The 18,213-nt window shown below is 36.0% G+C and overlaps 1 protein-coding gene and 1 long non-coding RNA gene across 13 annotated transcripts in view; one reads left to right on the forward strand and one right to left on the reverse strand.

Moving 5' to 3' along the window:
* LOC137201611 (pregnancy zone protein-like) overlaps positions 1–15,909 on the reverse strand; it is a 41,397-nt gene extending 25,488 nt beyond the window's left edge. Inside the window, exons 1-13 of the mRNA XM_067695667.1 lie at positions 15,796–15,909; positions 13,574–13,754; positions 12,642–12,795; positions 12,442–12,494; positions 11,854–11,874; positions 11,225–11,393; positions 9,858–9,942; positions 7,615–7,738; positions 5,821–5,935; positions 4,085–4,194; positions 2,542–2,703; positions 1,730–1,957; positions 382–445 (exon numbers count right to left, since the gene is read on the reverse strand). Of these exons, the coding sequence (XP_067551768.1) occupies positions 382–445; positions 1,730–1,957; positions 2,542–2,703; positions 4,085–4,194; positions 5,821–5,935; positions 7,615–7,738; positions 9,858–9,942; positions 11,225–11,393; positions 11,854–11,874; positions 12,442–12,494; positions 12,642–12,795; positions 13,574–13,754; positions 15,796–15,878 (1,549 nt within the window). The 5' untranslated portion in view covers positions 15,879–15,909. The remainder of the gene's footprint in view (positions 1–381; positions 446–1,729; positions 1,958–2,541; positions 2,704–4,084; positions 4,195–5,820; positions 5,936–7,614; positions 7,739–9,857; positions 9,943–11,224; positions 11,394–11,853; positions 11,875–12,441; positions 12,495–12,641; positions 12,796–13,573; positions 13,755–15,795) is intronic.
* The window catches only part of LOC137201612 (uncharacterized), a 172,811-nt gene extending 155,337 nt beyond the window's left edge, over positions 1–17,474 (forward strand). For 6 of the 12 annotated variants that reach the window (XR_010932249.1, XR_010932248.1, XR_010932256.1 and 3 more), the window contains 2 exons: positions 12,662–12,876; positions 13,561–17,474. This is a non-coding gene — a long non-coding RNA (uncharacterized lncRNA). The remainder of the gene's footprint in view (positions 1–12,661; positions 12,877–13,560) is intronic. The other 6 variants (XR_010932254.1, XR_010932252.1, XR_010932259.1 and 3 more) reach the window with 3 other exon arrangements.
* Positions 17,475–18,213: the final 739 nt, after the last annotated feature.

Here is an 18,213-nt window from a genome sequence, read left to right on the forward strand (position 1 = left end):
TGGTTTTTAGCCAGAGAGCTTCCTACAGAAGCAATAGGAAACTAATACAAAAACATACAGAGTAAAATTTTTCTTTGGAGATTTTCTGCATTTTTCTATTATTTTCTGCATTTAAAAAATTTAATAAAATGAATATATTTTACGTTAGAAATAAAATTTACAATATAGAAATGCTATAAAAAAGTTCTAAATGGACTAAAATGAACCTAGTATCCTTCTTTTATCAGCTTCCTCAACTTTGGTTGATGGAAGAAAGCTGGTGACCATTTCCTCCAATGTAAGAAATAGCTTCATCTTGCTAAAACGTTTAGGATTTGACAATTTGAGAGAAAAAATAGGAAAATAGGAAAAAAAAAAATAGGAAATCCTGGAAGTACTTACTCTCTCCTTGTTTAATGGACAACACATGGGCTCCTGACTGAGCGATGCTTCCTCTTGCTTTGATCTGAAGGCAGAGGGAAATACATGTATTATCATTTTAAAGGGTACTTATTAAACTTACTTAAACATATGTATAATACACAAATAAATAATAACTCGCTACTTCAACCCAGAAGTTGTTTTTGTTCACTAAATTTCTCTTTCAATATTTTCCTATACATAGAGTTTAAATAATAAATTTTACTTCAAACAACATACTTTAAATAAGAAACATAAAATTTTACAATGTTTTAGAATTTTACTTAATGTTACTACTTATCTTGAATATTAATATTTTAAATTTACATATTCTTTCAACAAATATTTTAAGCATCTATTATGTGCAAAGCAATATATAGTGAAGGCAGGTATAAAATATATGTAAGTATTCTCTATTGTTGCCTCTATTTAAAAAAAAAAAAACTATGTGCCAGGTACTGAACTAAATAATTTAGTTTTAAGACTTTTATTTAGTTTTGACTATAACTCTATGAAGTAAGTATAAATACTATCTTCAGTATTCAGATGAGATGATTGACATTTCTCTTTACAAATGAGATTAAGTAAATTACCTGAGGTCCCATAACTAGGAAGCAATAAAGCTAAGATTCTAACTTACTGTCAATTTTTTCACTTTTTTATAGAATTAAAAAAATACTATTTATAGTTAATGTTCCTACACAGAATTTCCTACACATAAGTTTTTCTTCTTAAAAAGACTTACTTGGATAACTACCAGCTTTGAATATTTTAAATTTTTGTAGATCAGTAGGTATACTGACCTGAAAAGGATCATATCAATTTATAATATGCCTGTCAATGTACTTTTCCCTGCAGTTACACCAGTTCTTGAACTTTGTAAATTATTTAGAATCTTTATAGGAATAAAATACTACTGCTTTATTCTTTTAATTTTCACTTCTCCAATTAATGTTAAATTGACATTTTTCCAGAAGATTGTTTATAATTTTTATTTCCTATTGGCTAAGTTCTTGATTTTTATCCTTCGCTTATTTATCTACTGGGTTCTAGGAAAAACAATCTTTTTTGTCTAACAAGGCATTTGTCTTAAGCTCTTTCCTCTTCCATTCAATAATTTTCCATTGGAACTCAGAAAAAAAAAAAAGTTTTTAAAAGTTTCAGTGGAGACCAGAATATAAATGAAAAATTAAAGCATTAATTTGTTAGGAAACAACTTCTCTTCACTCATAAAAACATTATATTGATATAAAGAGCATTACTTAGATAGGAACTCTATCTTTTTAGGGTCTACATAATTAGGAAGCGCTACACTGGCCTTTATTCTTACCAAATAATAGAAGGTTAATTCTTTTTCATCATTCAGAATCTGTCCATTCAGGATGTAGTGTGCCCGAATCTCCTGGGTTTGCCCACAGGCAATGGTACCAGCCACAGGTTCAAGGTGAACATAACTCTTGCTTGGGGAAAAAATATGCTTTACAGTGTGCTGTGCTGGTGTGTGAAATTCTTCAAGCCACCAGTTATCAAAACAGAGTTTATTTTGCTTGTAAGTGACCTAATGGATAGAATAAAGGTCTTAAGTAGGTTATTTGTTATTAACATATATTATGTATATATTGGTCACTCTGTCATTTACTGAAGATTTTATTAAGAATCATGCTTACTTGGTTTCATTATAGGCTGCCTTCCCAAATAAAGCATAATCTCTAAAAACTTTCCCTTAAATTTATTTAAGTTTACACCATACTGATTTAGTAGGTATTATTCACTCATAATCAAGATCAATTACTTTTTCTTCATACCCTTAACACAAAACAAAAATAGTGGTATAACAAGGAAACAAGGCAAAATCTAATTTGTAATAAAACTGTTGAATTTTCAAGAGACTATCAAGATGTTCTAATATTTAAATGTCTCCTGAAACTAGATCATGCTGTAAACAGAGTCTATCTAAAGTAAAAGTTTCTGACAGAGAATTTTTCATTTCTTATTGTTTAGTTCTCCACATTGCTTAATTTCTGCTTTAGTCTTATCACCTTTTCTTTTCTCTCTGGAGTTCACCTGCTTCCCATGTACCCTTAAATTCTGTGGCCCCAGTGATCTGTGTCTTTTTAGTCCCAGATGCCCCTTCCCACTTACCAAAACTGAAATGAAAGAAGATGTGAAATTACTGGTATCAATGGAAATGTTCACCAAACCATGCTCATTCGTAGTAAAGCTGGCATGGTATGCAAGTACATCCACGTCGACAACTACAGTTTTATTGGGGATTGGCTGATCCTTCTCATCAACTAGAAGAACCTAGAAATAGGAAAGTGATAGCTGGTTCCGGGTGTTATATAGCAATAACATTTTCTACTCTGTCGTATTCGCCTCTTGACGCCTTGGCCACTGTCACTTAACGAAGATCTTAGAATATGAAAATAAGATTTGTTTTCTGGGCTCTAAAATATTTTTCTTTTTGACATTTATATTTAGATAACTTATGAGCATTCAACTGAGAACAGCCAATAGTGGACTCATGATGTTACCTTCCCAAATTTTCTTCATCTCTGGTGTTCTCTATCTCAGTATATAGGGCTTCTATCCATCTGGTAATTTATGCAGGAATATGTAGGGCCTTATTTTTTTGGTCATGTTCTCTCTTTCACTGCCTATATGTAACAGTGCCTATATCTAACCCCTTGCCAAATGCTAACCCTTCCCCTGCTAAACATCTTTTATTCCTATTTACTTCTCTCCAAATCTACTGCTTCCATTCCAGTTAAAACCACAATATTTTTTCCCATCCGGTTTCCTATATCTTTCTATTTAAGTTTATGCAGTCCCCCCTCTGCTGCTCTGTCCTTGCTTCAAACCATTCTCTATACAGTTTAAACTACACTGCTCATGTCATTCTCCCTAAAACTTTCAGTAACTTCTCAATCCAAAATTCTGAACATAACCTAAAACACACTTGGTTCTTTGATCCTGAAAAAGCTGTTGTACACCTACAGCCTTGGCTGTTCTCTCATCTTTCTTAAATTTCTGGCCAAGTCATATTCATCCTCCAAGTCTTCAGTTTTCTCATGCTTTTCTCTTGACCTGAAATGGTCTTGCCCCATTATTAATTTCTTGCCAATTTGATACAAAATACTGGAATACCTTAAGACAATATCAAATTCGTATACATCAATAAAATGAGGAAATTGCCTGTAAACTGTCAATTCAAAGATTAGTTACTACAAAATAAAATGTAAAATGCCCAGAAATCTTACATTTCCTTGATAGTTTACTAAATTGGATATCAGTCTTATAATTTAGCAATATTATTATGAATATTGAGCCTTGAAACTAAAAAAATTAAAAAACTAACAATAATAAAAACACTAAATGAAAATATCTTATTCTTTCTATAGAAAATTATATTATAAAATCAGTTTATAAAGAGGCAATCAAAGAGTATGCAGCCAAACTATACAGGAAAAGTGTATTATAAAGGTGTGTTAGGAAGTTAATTAGTAAGAATACGCTTTTTTGGGGGGATTCTGTGACAATATTTGCCTTTCAAATTTGTTATATTCTTTTCTTACTCTAAATAAATATTCATTTTTATAATAAATTTTGATTTTGTGATATAAAAATTTGTTTTCTTAAAAGCCACATCCCCCCAATTATGATTATATTGAAAAGATTACTTTACCTGCCCAAAGAAAGGGAGCCCACGTCTGTAATGTGAATCCACTTTAGTAAATTTCAGTTTGCTTAAGGTGTTTGTGATTTTACATGATCCATGTCCAGTTAATTCCAACCCTGAAAAATAATTCAGTGAAGCTGAACTGTTCCATATATTCAGCTCACCTCATACTTCCATCCCATTTTCACTCCATTATAACAAAATACCATCCATATACTCTTTCCTTAGTCTTTCCAGAATTTCTCATGCTTAGAAAATCATTGTTATCCATACTTCCTCAATTCTCTGTTTTCACAAATATTCTGCTTGTTCCACACATGTTCTTGAGAAGTTGTTCACCTCATCTCCTCTGGGATCTTGCTGTATCTTTGTGTCTATTTCACATCCACGTCTTCCCCCAACAACTTTCTGCATACATCTTGATTCTTCACATTGGCCTAAAAATATTCTTAAATTTCTATCACAAACTACTTCCCCAGCAAAAACATTCTTTTTACCACGTGGTGAAAAGTATAGCCAATACCCGGTGCTCTTCCATTCAGTGAAGTGTGATCTGTATTTTAACCCCATCATCTAAAGCACCGCTCTATCAAGTCTAAAAGATCCTTTATTTTCCCCCAATATGGTATTCTCATCTCAGACCTCATTAAAATGAACTCTCAGAATTACTTCATACATACGTATCACTGAAACCCTACCAGTGGCATCTAAGAAATTGTCCTTATTTCCCCTAACCTTGTGACTTCTAGTTTTATTTTGCTGACTTATCTGATACTATTCCCTAACTGCAGTTGTTTCTGGTCTTGGGCCCCTCGTTTTCTGCCTCTAGCCTCAATTTAGCAATGCCAAGTGAGCTCACTTTCAGAACACTTGCATTTACTCTTAGGAGGATCTGGACACAATGAGAATGGTTTCAGATTTACATTTCTCGTTCTGATTTTGTTCTGGCTTCCTTTTGAAATTGTCAAAATGAATTTCATTTTGACATGAATGGAATGAATCAACTTCCATTTTGATATTCCAATCTGTGATGAATTATCTTTGACACATTCTCATCACCATAGCTCTTTCTCATCTTTTCCTTATCTTGGTTAATGACATTTCTCAATGGCCCCCAAGTTGTAGTCTTTGGGGTCACCTTTGAATAGTATTCTGATGTATCACATTGTAACACATTTTTCATCTAGCCTGTCCTTCTCATGCCTACTGGAATTAACTTTTTAAAAAAAATCAATTTATTTAGGTCATTCTCCTTAAATATATTTGAAGATATCCAATGTTTTTCATAATAAAGTCTGATCTCTTTAGTACATGATTTACTTTTCTAAACACCTTAGCACCAGCCTACTTTTTTAAGATTCTTCTGGGACTGAACGCATTTGTTTTATGCCTATTACGCTTTCCTGGTCCATCACTATCTTTCAAAATACTATCCATTCTATTCAAATCTGCTCAAATGTTACTTTTCAAAGCCTTCTTCAGCTCTATATTAGAATTAACTCTCTCCATGCTCATCTGGCCCTTATTTTTTACATTTCCTGTGGAAATTTTATTACGGTTATATATAATACATGCATACATATATACATAGCCATATATATAATTTCTCTTTAGATTCCTAATTCCTTGAAGGCAGAGACCATGTCATTGTCATAGTCCCCAGAAACTATAAAGCATTTTACGTGGAATGGAAGTTTGATAAATGTTTAATAAATTAATAACTATTTAAAAATAATACAAACCTGTTCCCTCCTCTCTGACCTTGGCTTCCACTAGTAATTTCATGTCATATCCTTTTTGTCTCAGATGAAATATTTTACTTTTTACTAGTTGTGTGAAACAGCCTTCCTCGTCTGCCTGAAGAGAAAGGAAGAGAATTCCTGGGTCCTCTGATTTGTGATTTAAAAAGTCAGTTACCAACCTATGAACATTTTGTGTTGGCCATAGAAGGAAATTTTACAAATGTTCTGACCATCTTTTGGGTGCTTATCTTTTCCCAAGCCTCCAAATGATACAAAATTTCTTCATTAATCATTGAGTTAATCATTGCCAACCTTTGCCTTCTCCCCTCTCTTCCAAAAGCCTATCCAATTTCTGTCATATTAAACTTCCTAGAGTTTCCCCAATGTGCCATGGTATTTTGTAATTCTATCTCTTTGTGTGTGTGTGTATGTTGTTCCTCAAATAACATTCTTTCTTCCATTCCCAGCTTGGCCAACAGTTACTGCTCTCCTAAACTCAGCTCAGACATAACATGTTCTAAGGAGCCTCTGTAATGACCTCCACCTAAATATCAACTAGGGACTGTATTTTCTTAACTGTGATATCTAGGTCATTAAAAAAAAAACATATATTCATTGACTAGATGAATCATTATAGCAATTAGATCTCTAAACTAAACGTCGGGTTTCCTATTATAATAAAGATTTGTTTTCATTTTTGTACTTATTTACATGAAAATATTTATTGCATAATTAAATTTAATCTTATTTAATGTACTTATATGCAGATATCATGACTCATTTGAAAATAGAAATTAATCCTAGTCTCCCTGATAATAGTAAGGATTTTGGCAGCTAGATTTCTCTCATGTTTATCTTGCTTATCGATGTTTATCTTTTTTTTTTTTTTTTTTTTTTGGCGGTACGCGGGCCTCTCCCTGTTGTGGCCTCTCCCGTTGCGGAGCACAGGCTCTGGACGCGCAGGCTCAGCGGCCATGGCTCACGGGCCCAGCCGCTCAGCGGCATGTGGGATCCTCCCGGACCGGGGCACGAACCCGTGTCCCCTGCATCGGCAGGCGGACTCTCAACCACTGTGCCACCAGGGAAGCTCTCGATGTTTATCTTGAACTTCATCATCATATTCACCACCCTAGCCTTTCATTTATTTGGTCTCTACAACTTTGATAACTTGCTTTTCCACACCCTTATAGTGTCCGCTCACGTTGCCACACCCTGGACTTTTATATACTCTTCCCCTGAAATCAGTATTCATACATTTCATTTGTTAATACGTGTCCTACTGCTGTTTCCCTTAGTTATTCTTGCTCCACTTTTTCTCTGATGTACTCGAGGCCTCCAGTTCATCATGCCTCTCAGTCCCCCTCTCCTCAACCTGAGGCTGGTTTCAGTCTCCGCTATGCAGGGTAGATTCCATAGGGTGTCATTTGATTCTCCCACTAGCCCAATTCTTAGTATCTGTCACATTCTTCTTCTATTATATTTGATAAAAGCCAACTTTGGAGACTTCCACATCCTTTTATGCCCATATACCTGGCATGTCAATTGCGGTCAGAAGGAAATTACAAAACTGGCCAAATAAATACCAGTATAAATCCATGAGCCCCACCCTCAAGTTGGTTCCGATCATTGCCAGGCAATCTTAAAACGTGTCCCTTACTCCACACTTCTCCCAGGTGACTATTTCAAACACTACTCTCATATTGTATTGTATTGTAGTGTATTCTCTATTCTATTATCAGCCACAAGAAAACAAGATCTGGTGTTACTGTCCTGGGGAGAGTGATTTCCATATACCTGTTGACTAAATTCTTCACAGATACTTTGTGAATGTTTTCCATGGCAGGTAGAACTGTATCGTGAATATCTTCTGCACACGTTAATTGTCACCAGACCACGGACAGGCTTTCCATATGTGTATCTATAACAGTAAAGAGTCATACAAAAAATACGTAACATAAATAACTCAGATGTTCTTCACAGGATTTGATCCATTCATATACCCATCTTACTAATTGACAGCAATTGTATTTCCTTCCAAAGCATTTGTACTTTAGAAGCACTTATTCTGAAACTGTGTCTTAATTATCTACAACTCTAAGAGAAAATACTTACTGAATACTGAAATACTTTTTGAAACTCCTCCAAATGGAAAAGTAACAATGCAGTTTTTTCTCAGATCTTCCTTCCCTCTCAGCTGAAGTTTTACTTCAGCTGAGAGGGAAGGAAGATCTGAGAAAAAACTGCCTTATTTCCTTCTTTCTCTGCTGTCAGATTATCTAGGTTATGCTTCTGCCTTTGCCAATACCTCCTAGTTGTTTTAGGAAAAAAATTAGGGAAGCATACACAGTGTATTTCTAAGTCCTCCCTAACTCATGTATATTTTAAGAGGATAAATGAGGAATTAAATGGGAAAGCACTAGCTATAGAACAAAAACATTATAAGTGAACAGTATCATGATGACAGTCGGATTCTGCCAAATATGATGGAGAGATGTGATGTGGTATGGTCTGAATATTTATGTCCCCCCAAAATTCACTTGTTGAAATTCTAAACCCCCAAAGACTGATAGTATTAGGAGGTGAGGCCTTTGGGAGGAGGGTGAAGTTCTCATGCATGTGTTAGTGCCTTTATAAAAGAGGCTCCAGAGAGATCTCTTGTCCCTTCCTCCATGTAAGGACACAAGGAGAAGACACCAGTTATGAACCAGAAAGAGGACCTTCACCAGAACTTGACCATGTTGGCATCTTGATCTTGGATTTACCTGCCTCTAGAACTGTGAACAATAAATTTCTGTTGTTAATAAGCTCCCCAGTCTGTGGTATTTTGTTATGGCAGCCTGAACAGACTAAGACATGATGTGAAGCTGAACTTAGTCTCTTGTTTCTTAAAGTATGCTTCATGGACCACCCACATTGAAATTCCCTGAGATATGCAGTGATAGTCAGAGTCCCAAATCCTTCCTCAGATTTATGACTGGAATCTCTAGAGCTGGAGCTGAGGAATCTACATTTTAACTAAGAACGTCCATAGATTCTGATGCAGACTTAGATTAGAGACTTATTGCCCAAACTGTGAAGCCCCAAGCTTCCTCTTTTTATAGTTTCCCCCTCCAAAAAAAAGTGCTGATAAAGTAATAAATTATTTACTAAATTTAATCACTTTGTTGAATCTTATCTTTAAATCTGAATCAAAAGCCTTTCCCTTTGATGGAAAAATTTATAGCATCAGAGCTGGTGAGAAGAATGAAAACATGTTTTACATGCTGTTTTTAGAAGCAAGAAGTACAATCAACCTCCTTGGTGCATGTAGGGGGTACTCTACTGCACTAAAAGGTAATCAGGGAAGAAATAAATGACATGTAGTTTTAATTCTACCTTATATATCCAGCCTTTAAGATAGAGGGTCTACTGAGCTTCTTTCTAGCTTTCCATAGTTTAAGAAATTGGGAACTATAAAAGAATGGAGATAATAGGACATGGAATAACATGGAATCTATGAGCATGGGCTCCAGAGTTGGATGACCCAGGTTCAATTTAAACCAGTGTCTGGGATATAGAAATATAGAAATGCTTCATGAAGCTAGAATTTTTTTTTTTTTTACTTTCAGAGGCAATATAGAATAGTGGTGAAGAGTTCAGGGTCTGGAGTGGACTGTTGGATTTAAATTCCAGTCTTCTGGAATTTACTGTCTGTAGGAACTTGAACAAGTTATTTTATCCCTTAAGTGTTGCAGTTTCCTCATTTGTAAAATGAGGATAATTATCCCCTTCTCATAGGGTTAGTGTAAGAAAAAAATGTAAGTAAGTGCAAGGCACTTAAAACATTGCCTGGCACATTTTAAGTGCTCAGTTAATAATTTTTATTATTAGCAGTAGAAGTGTTGTATGCCACCACCCCTGCTCCCTAGTCTGAGTTCAGACAAGTTGGGGAGAGAGTCATTCCTTCGCTAATTAAAATACTTCAAAGTCCAGTGATCATTATGGGCAATACAAATAAAGTAGGGAAAAAGAAATGAGGTCAAAAAAATGTAACTCACAGACTGCAGACGGATACCACAAATTCATCATCTAGAAAACCAATAGTCTTAGGCATTTTCACTTGGACTTCAAATTTGGGCAAAACTGTTATCAACAAAAGAGAAAAAAAATGGTGAGAGTGGGCAGGAGGTCCTGTAAGCATTAGTAATGATTCTACTACAGAACCTTGTAACAAAGGGTCACATAAAGTGATTTCAATTACAATAAGGGGCAGCAGGGCCACTATTGGCAAAGGAGATGCCGTCATAACCATGGGCAGCTGGTACCATGTTAACTTGGTTAAGCTGGTATTATGGTTCCTAGAATCTCCTTCTCTGAATTTGTCCAAGATTTCAAAGGTGGGAGGAAAGTAGCATCATTAATCTCTGAAGATCCCCATGGTTAGACGCGGTTACAGGGACAGAGGGGCCAGCAGTTTCCAGTTTGTCCTTATCTTTTCCCTCTCTGTGTCCAGCTCTCTTCCTCCCAACTTCTAAACCCTGCTGACTCACAGAGACCCTAGGCCCACCATCAGCACCTGGTTATAGAAATACTGGAGTGGTAGGTAGGGAGAGGTAACAGTCTTCCATTGATTCTCCTGTCAGTTTCCCTTCGTGTTCCACTCTGGCATCTGAAGGTGCCCTTGTGAGTTCTGATCTGTCCATCCCCACCAATGCTTCAGGAGGACTGGTTAGTAATTTCCTCTGATCTACTATCTCCTCCTGTTGGACTCTGACTTTTCCAGCCTCTCTCACAGTTGTGTATAAGGCTTGTTATTTCTATAATGAATCCCTGTTCTATAATTCTCATGGCAGTTCTGGTGAGTTTTGAGAATCCTGTTTTTGTGATAGGTCTCCTTATCCATGGCATGATGTATTTAACTTAAGTTAGAAAATCCGCATAACTGATAACTAATAAGATGGTTTCAAGGTCTGATTACTATTATTAGAGTAGATTACATGTAGGTCACACAAAGCCAGGTTGTAATCCCAGGAAATACCTCCTGTTATAAGATATAGATCAAGAGATGCATGTAGATAACATAATGTATTGGTTAACAATTGATGTTTGAATAGGGTCAGATGGAACTATTAAAATTTCTCTTGCTTCTTGTTGGCTCCGTGATTTTGGTAAATTAGTAACTTTTCTAGTATTAATATGTTCGTTTGTAAACTGGAGAAGGTATAGGATCTGCTTCAGAGGGCTACTTTAAGGATTAAATGAGATAGTGCATGAAACGTGCTTAGCAAATATTTAAATAAATAAAAAGCCTTGCTGATTTTCAACTATTACATGCTAGATTTTTGCTTGTCACCTACATGTAAAAATGATCCAATCTTTCATTCTCTAATGTCATAAATATCTTGGACACATGCAGAATTCTTACCATATTCATTCACCTCGAAAGAGTGCTCTATTTTTTTCCCTGACTCCTTCTGCAGTATGACCTTGTAGGGACCCAGCGTGGGCTCCACAGAGAGTGGGAAAGAGAGCTGCTTGAGTCCCCAGTGCAAATTGACACTGTGCCATTGGAAAATCCGGTTCTTCTTGGGATTCTATAGGTAAAAACATCACAAGTTCATAGAAGCAACTGAAATATATAATTTTGAGTAGAGGAACAGCTTTTCAGGGAGAGTGACATTGGGAGGTGGACAATTAGCTGATTGGTAAATTGGCACCAGAGGTATTAGCAAAGGTTTCTAGGAATTCTAGACTGAGCAAAGGACATCTTTCCCAGCTATGCGATATGACAGCTGATAGCACCTCTTTTTGAGATTATGCATACCCATCTTGTTTAGAAATATTGGAAGAGCCACTAACTTGCATCATCTCAGGGAATTTTGTTCCTTCATTTACATCTTATCTACTCTCCCCAGGATTTAAGAGAGAGGGAAAACAAGTGTTTTATTTAGTTTTGGTGAACTGCCGGTGGGGAAGGTGGAGGTGGAGCGAGGCAAGTTAACACAACTGGCAGTGAGTCCTCATCCCAACCGAGATACACAATACATTACCTACCTCAATATAAACCACTGGGAACTGAAAAGAAAGAAAGAGTATGAGTGTGAGATAGAGTTTAGAAAGAGAACACCATGACATTAGCATTAATACAGTATCGGGACCAGAGGAAGTAAGCCTGTTCATTTCTTGTCCAAATGAGGAGATGTGGCTCCATTTCATTCACAATACTTTATATGTTTAGTTTGGGACATACGCCTCTTAAGAAGTCACGACTTCCCTTTAATGAAATAATGTACAATTGAGAAACCTACATTTAGGTAAAAAGGTCCTAATAATAGTTTATTTTGCAGACGATGTTTATCTCTGAGAAATTCTCCATTTCTCTAGGAGAGAAATGAAATGCACTTATTTTCTTCAGTTCAATGAAAATAATTGAGTCTTTAAGGGCATAATTTTAACTGAATATTTAATTTGTTTAAAAAATGTAGTTGATGAACTGATCTCCCTTATTCTCCAGCAGCGATACACTTTTGAGATCTTTCTGTGATAGATTTAAGAATCTCATATTGGTCTCGGTTCTCCGAAAGAATAGGTTTTACAATTTTGCCTGTTTCTGCCAATCTTACCCACTGTTGTGACACTCACCATTTCATTCAAAGGGTGAAAATTGACATCCACAGAGACAATGCGGAATCTCACTGAAACACAGAGATTTTTCTCATGAAACCCTCCAGTGGGAACTCAGGGTGGTAAGACAGATAACAACGTGCAAGGATTTCCATAAGTTAATAGAGAACCACACTTCCAACCCTTCAAATTGCTTTTGCTCATTTGGTTCTTTATACCTGTTTGTCCTGGTTTGTAGATGGGTTTGTCTGTCTGAACAAAGACAAGGCTTTCTGCTTTTGTTATGTGAATCCACTTCCTCTTTATGAAGTGCTGGGTCGGCCCTTTCACCTGCACAGTGATGAACGCTGAGGAAGATGATGACTCCGGAATCTGTAAAAACGAAATGAGCTGAAGAATCTGCCCAGATCCACTTCTGAATGTCTCAGCCTTTGTGATTTTCTCATTTCTCTGGTTAGTCCCGTGAAAATTAGTAAGGGATAGGGTCAAAGGTGATGTCCCCTCTTTTTATAGATTATTATGATCGTGTAACATGACAGCAACGAATTGTTGATTTGACTAAAGGAAAAATGTCATTGCAATAAAATGAACTAATTCTTCAACCAGTTATGACAATGAAGGCAATAACAAGCTCACATTTTCACAGCAATATGGTAGTATTAAAATAATTATTAAATTTTATTTTTCAACGGTCAAAATAGCATTACATATTATTGTTGGCAGTAAGCTGGTATGATTAACTATTTAATACTTTAAGTTAATTAAAGGTTACAAGGACAATACATTAACCATCAACCATCTGCGAGATCATAGAGAAGTCACTTAACTTTATGAATCTATGTGTTTATATCTGTAATGGCATGAACATTATTTTCCTTAGAAGTTTACTTTAAGAGCAAAGATAATAATGGTTATAGAAGTCCTTCCTATAACCATTATTATCTTTTGTATGTTGCACCAGTTCTGTTTGTAAATATTATGTAAGTTTATTCAGTAGAACTTTTATTTTTAGACTCTAATTTGAAATTTGCTCTGTACTCCTCATTTTTTTCTTCCTTTTGCTTTTTTATTGTTGGGGGTCAGAATGCAAGGCATCAACTAACATGCTCTCTCTTTAATGCTCTCCCTTTTCCCAAGGAGGGATACTGACCATGAAGGAGCTGCAGTAGAAGGAGTGTTTCGCCCCCAGGTCTGTGAGGAGATTCCTGCTCTGCATCTCATACTCCAGAGTTACTGTCAGTTCCATTGTCTCATTCAGGTGATTAAGCACGACACAGGCCTTCTCGGTAACCCCAGCATACAGCTGTGATGGGACCAGGACCAGGTACTGCCTGCGGAGAAGAGGGGTCTGGGTCAACCATGGAAGAGTTAAAAAGACATCATTACTGTGGTTGTTTTCTAGATGATCTTTGCTATCGTCACCAATCAGAGAGCAGAGCCAGATTTCAACAGGAGTGGAGAGGAGTATATTCTTCAAAGACCAATCCAGAAGGCCTTAGAAACTCAGAAAGCCCCTGCCAAGTTAAACATCAGTATGCTTCTCCTATACTGTGGAAATAGTCACTCTCGATATTAGTAAACCTATTCATAAGTTATGGATAAGCACTCCATGAGTTGTTATATATTTTGTATAGAAATAATTTTCAAATTTAGAAATTTTCAATGAATCAAGTAAATGGGATCATACACACGCATGCGCATGCACACATGCACACATGCACACACACATATATTATTCAGAAACCCTGCTGTTCATGACAACATGAATGGGCCTTGAGGGCATTATGCTAAGTGAAATGAACCAGATAGAGAAAGACAAATACTGATGGTATCTCTTACAGCATGCGGACGGAGTCTTTAAAAAAAAGTCAAACTCAGAGACATAGAGCAGAAAAATGGTTACCAGGGGATGGGGGATGGAGGAAAATAGGGATAGGTTGGTAAAAGGACACAAACTTTCATTTATAAGTTGAATAAGTTCTGTCTGAGGATGTACTATATAACATGGTGACTACAGTTGATAACACTGTATAATTGAAATTATATAATTGAAATTTGCTATGAGAACAGAACTTAAGTGTTCTCACCCCCCCAAATAAATATTTGAGAGATAGATGTGTTATTCGTTAGATTAATCTATGTGATAGATTAATTAAACTCAATGGGGAGAATCCTTTCACAATATATATGTGTGTACACTTTAAATCTCTTACAAGTTTAATTCTCAGTTATATGTAAATAAACCCCAAAAAAACTTTAAATTTTTTTTAGTAACAAACAATATTATTAATCAGTTAATGATCATTGAAACCAGTAAGAAAACCTATCCACATGTGGTCTTGGGTTTCAATGGATGATATCACAAACCTCTTTGTTCCAGGAAACATTGAGAGATAACGATAATACGTGGAGAGGAGCTGAATCGTTTTTCACTACTGTTTCAGAAGCAACCTTAGCTCTTTTCTTTCTTCCACTCTCTAGAGATGGAAGAAAAACTAGGCTAATCATCAGACATATTACCATATACATGCAGAAGAAAATATTCTCCTGTTGCGGTTTGCCCATCGTTTACAATCACCTAAATGTGCTGCACTTTGTGATGTTCTGCTGGCCCATGACTCTCTCTCTTTCTGAAGTGTCCTGGTCTAGCTGGAAAACTTCTATTGGCTTCATAAGACTCATCTCAAAAGCAACTTTCTTATGTGGACTTTGGTGATGCCTCTTCCCTTGTATCAGTTCCCATGAAGAGTTAGGTTATCTCTGAGTATTCTCACAGAATCCTACAATGCCTGGTTCTGTTTTTGCATTTTATTTCATTCGCTGTGCACCATCTCTCTCTCTCTCTCTTTTTTATACTATGAGGTACTAAGGGCAGGGGCCACATTTTGTTAATCTGTATATTCTCAAATCTAATGCCAGCCCGTAAAGTTTTGCTGAAGGATTGAGTGAAATGACACACAAACCCTGGCTTGTCTGTAAGTCATGCATCCATCGTGGGAATACCTGCTTGGGGAAGATACAGACTGAGTCACTTGACAATGGCCAAGACACTGCAGCCTTTTGCACCAGTCAAAAAAGAATTTATCTTTTTTTGGTAGGAATTCTACATTCTTATTTGATGAATGTTGTAGAATTCTATAATCTTATTTGGTAAATGTTTCACAAATGTTACTACCCTATATCTCTGAGTTTTCTAGAACTGGAGTACGCCTTTTACCACCTGTGCACTAACAATTTATCAACACTTCTGAGCTCTTTCAACAACAGATAATTTCAGAAGGAATCAGGAAATAAATAAAAAGACAGACATCAAGAAGCTGATAACACAATGGGAAGAGGAGGGCAATAGACTTTTCTGGAAATGTTGCTTACGGTTTGGAGGTAGCTGAAGCATCTCTGGGAAGGAGCAAGGAAAGCAGAATCAAGACTGGATTAGGCAGCTGACATCCCCTCATGGTGGAGAGAGGAATAGGAAAGAATGGGGCTCTTGAGTCCTTGATTCCTTGAACTCTGTTCTTGTTCCAGAATCACTGGTTTTTATTTTGCCTAATGGGCAGTAAAAGTAAATGGCTAACCATTTATTTTTGTAACATATTAACTACTTCCAGTATAAAAAAATCAATTGCAGATCACGTTCATCCACTTGCTCAAATTTTCTAAGTGCCTGAAAAATAGTACGTTGAGGCTACATTAGCTCTGGTTATTAATCAACACGTTAAATGTCTTTAAGAAAAAACAAAGTAAATGACATGATTTGATGAAATCAATCAATACTCTTGATCTTTTTCTTTTTTAACAAGAGCTATTTATGTAAATACATATCCCAAATCTCTTCTTGGTAGACCAGGGAGCATCACATATTCTCCCAAGCTTCATCCAATACAGTTATTTAATGAAACAAAGAAATAAAATTTATCACAGATTTTAAACAAAGTAAGTATGAAGATAATCTCTCCTTTGTTTAAAAGCTTAGCTTTTGCTTTTTACAACTATCCTTATATTTGTTTGTTTATAAAGAAAATGAACCCAGGTAATGCATTTTTAGAGTTTCTTAGTTCATTTAACATCTAGAATATAAAGCCAATAAATTTATTTTATCCTCTAAGGAAATAATCTTTATGTGATGAACATTCTTATTTATTTTACTGTGAGAAATATAAACATTTTATCAATAGTGATCATCATCCTATTTGCTTTTCTAAGGAGATGGGATGTTAGAATCAATTTTTATGGAATTCTGAAAATTAAAAAGATCCACACTATTCCATTAGTATAACTAGGACTCCACAAAATTCAAATGTGTGTGTTTTGAATAGAGAACTGGTTTAAACTATAAAATGCAATATGAGGAGAAACAAGCACTCCCCTGGATGAGGTATATTTAGTTCTTGACATGCATTTTTGTATATGATCGGAAAGAGTGAGAAATGAAGATACCGTACATGACAGTCCTTAGTGAACTATAAAACTACAGATTTGTAAGATATTAAAATTCACTATTTACACTATTTACAATAGCCAGGACATGGAAGCAACCTAAATGTCCATCAACAGAGGAATGGATAAAGAAGATGTGGTACATATATACAATGGAGTATTAGCCATAAAAAAATAAATCGTGCCATTTGCAGCAACATGGATAGACCTAGAGATTGTCATACGGAGTGAAGTAAGTCAGAGAAAGACAAATATCATACGATATCACTTATATGTGGAATCTAAAAAAATGGTACAAACGAACTTACAAAACAGAAATAGAATCACAGCTGTAGAAAACAAACTTAAGGTTAAGGGGTGGGGGGGGGATAATTTGGGAGACTGGGGCTGACATATACACACTACTATATATAAAATAGATAACTAATAAGAACCTGCCGTATAGCACAGGGAACTCTACTCAGTGCTCCATAATGACCTATATGGGAAAAAAATCTAAAAAAGAGTGGATATATGTATATGTATGACTGAATCACTTTGCTGTGCACATGAAACTAACACAACATTGGAAATCAACTATACTCCAATAAAAATTAATTAAAAAATAAATAAAATGCCAATCATGATAATATTTATTTATTTATTTTATGGCCGCGTTGGGTCTTAACTGCAGCACGCAGGATCTTCGTTGAGGCATGTGGGCTCTTTGTTGTGGTGAGCGGGCTTCTCTCTAGCTGTGGTGTGCAGGTTTTCTCTTCTCTAGTTGTGGCACGCGGGCTTCAGGGCGCGTGGGCTCTGTAGTTTGCAGCACACAGGCTCTAGTTGAGGCACAAGAGCTCAGTAGTTGCGGCGTGCAGGCTTAGTTGCCCCGTGGGATCTTAATTCCCTGACTAGGAATCGAACCCATGTCGCCTGCAATCTAAGGCAGATTCTTTACCACTGGACCACCAGGGAAGTCCCCCAATCATGATGATAGACTATGAGTGATATAATGCCAGGTCAGAGTAAAATGTAATAACACATCGTGCGGGCCCTTGGTAGTTGGTAAATGCTTGCTGAATGAATATAAAACTCCTCTGCTTCAATTTGGTTTCCTCTCTCGCTAGAAACTTTATGCTCTCTCCACTTCCATCCTGCACTCCCACACTGCCATAAATATCTTCATTCTCTGCCAGCTTAATATGGAATGAATTAATTTACAATAAATAATAAATGACTTTTAAGAAGTCTCTATGTTGCTTTTCACAGGCATAATTATACTTTTTGGATATATACCAAGCCTATATTTTGGCCAAATGCCTAATGACTAAGTATAAAAATCCACATTTGGATGAAGCAAAATCACCATTGTAG

The sequence above is a fragment of the Pseudorca crassidens genome, chromosome 11, assembly GCF_039906515.1.
Source record: "Pseudorca crassidens isolate mPseCra1 chromosome 11, mPseCra1.hap1, whole genome shotgun sequence".
NCBI lineage: Eukaryota > Metazoa > Chordata > Mammalia > Artiodactyla > Delphinidae > Pseudorca > Pseudorca crassidens.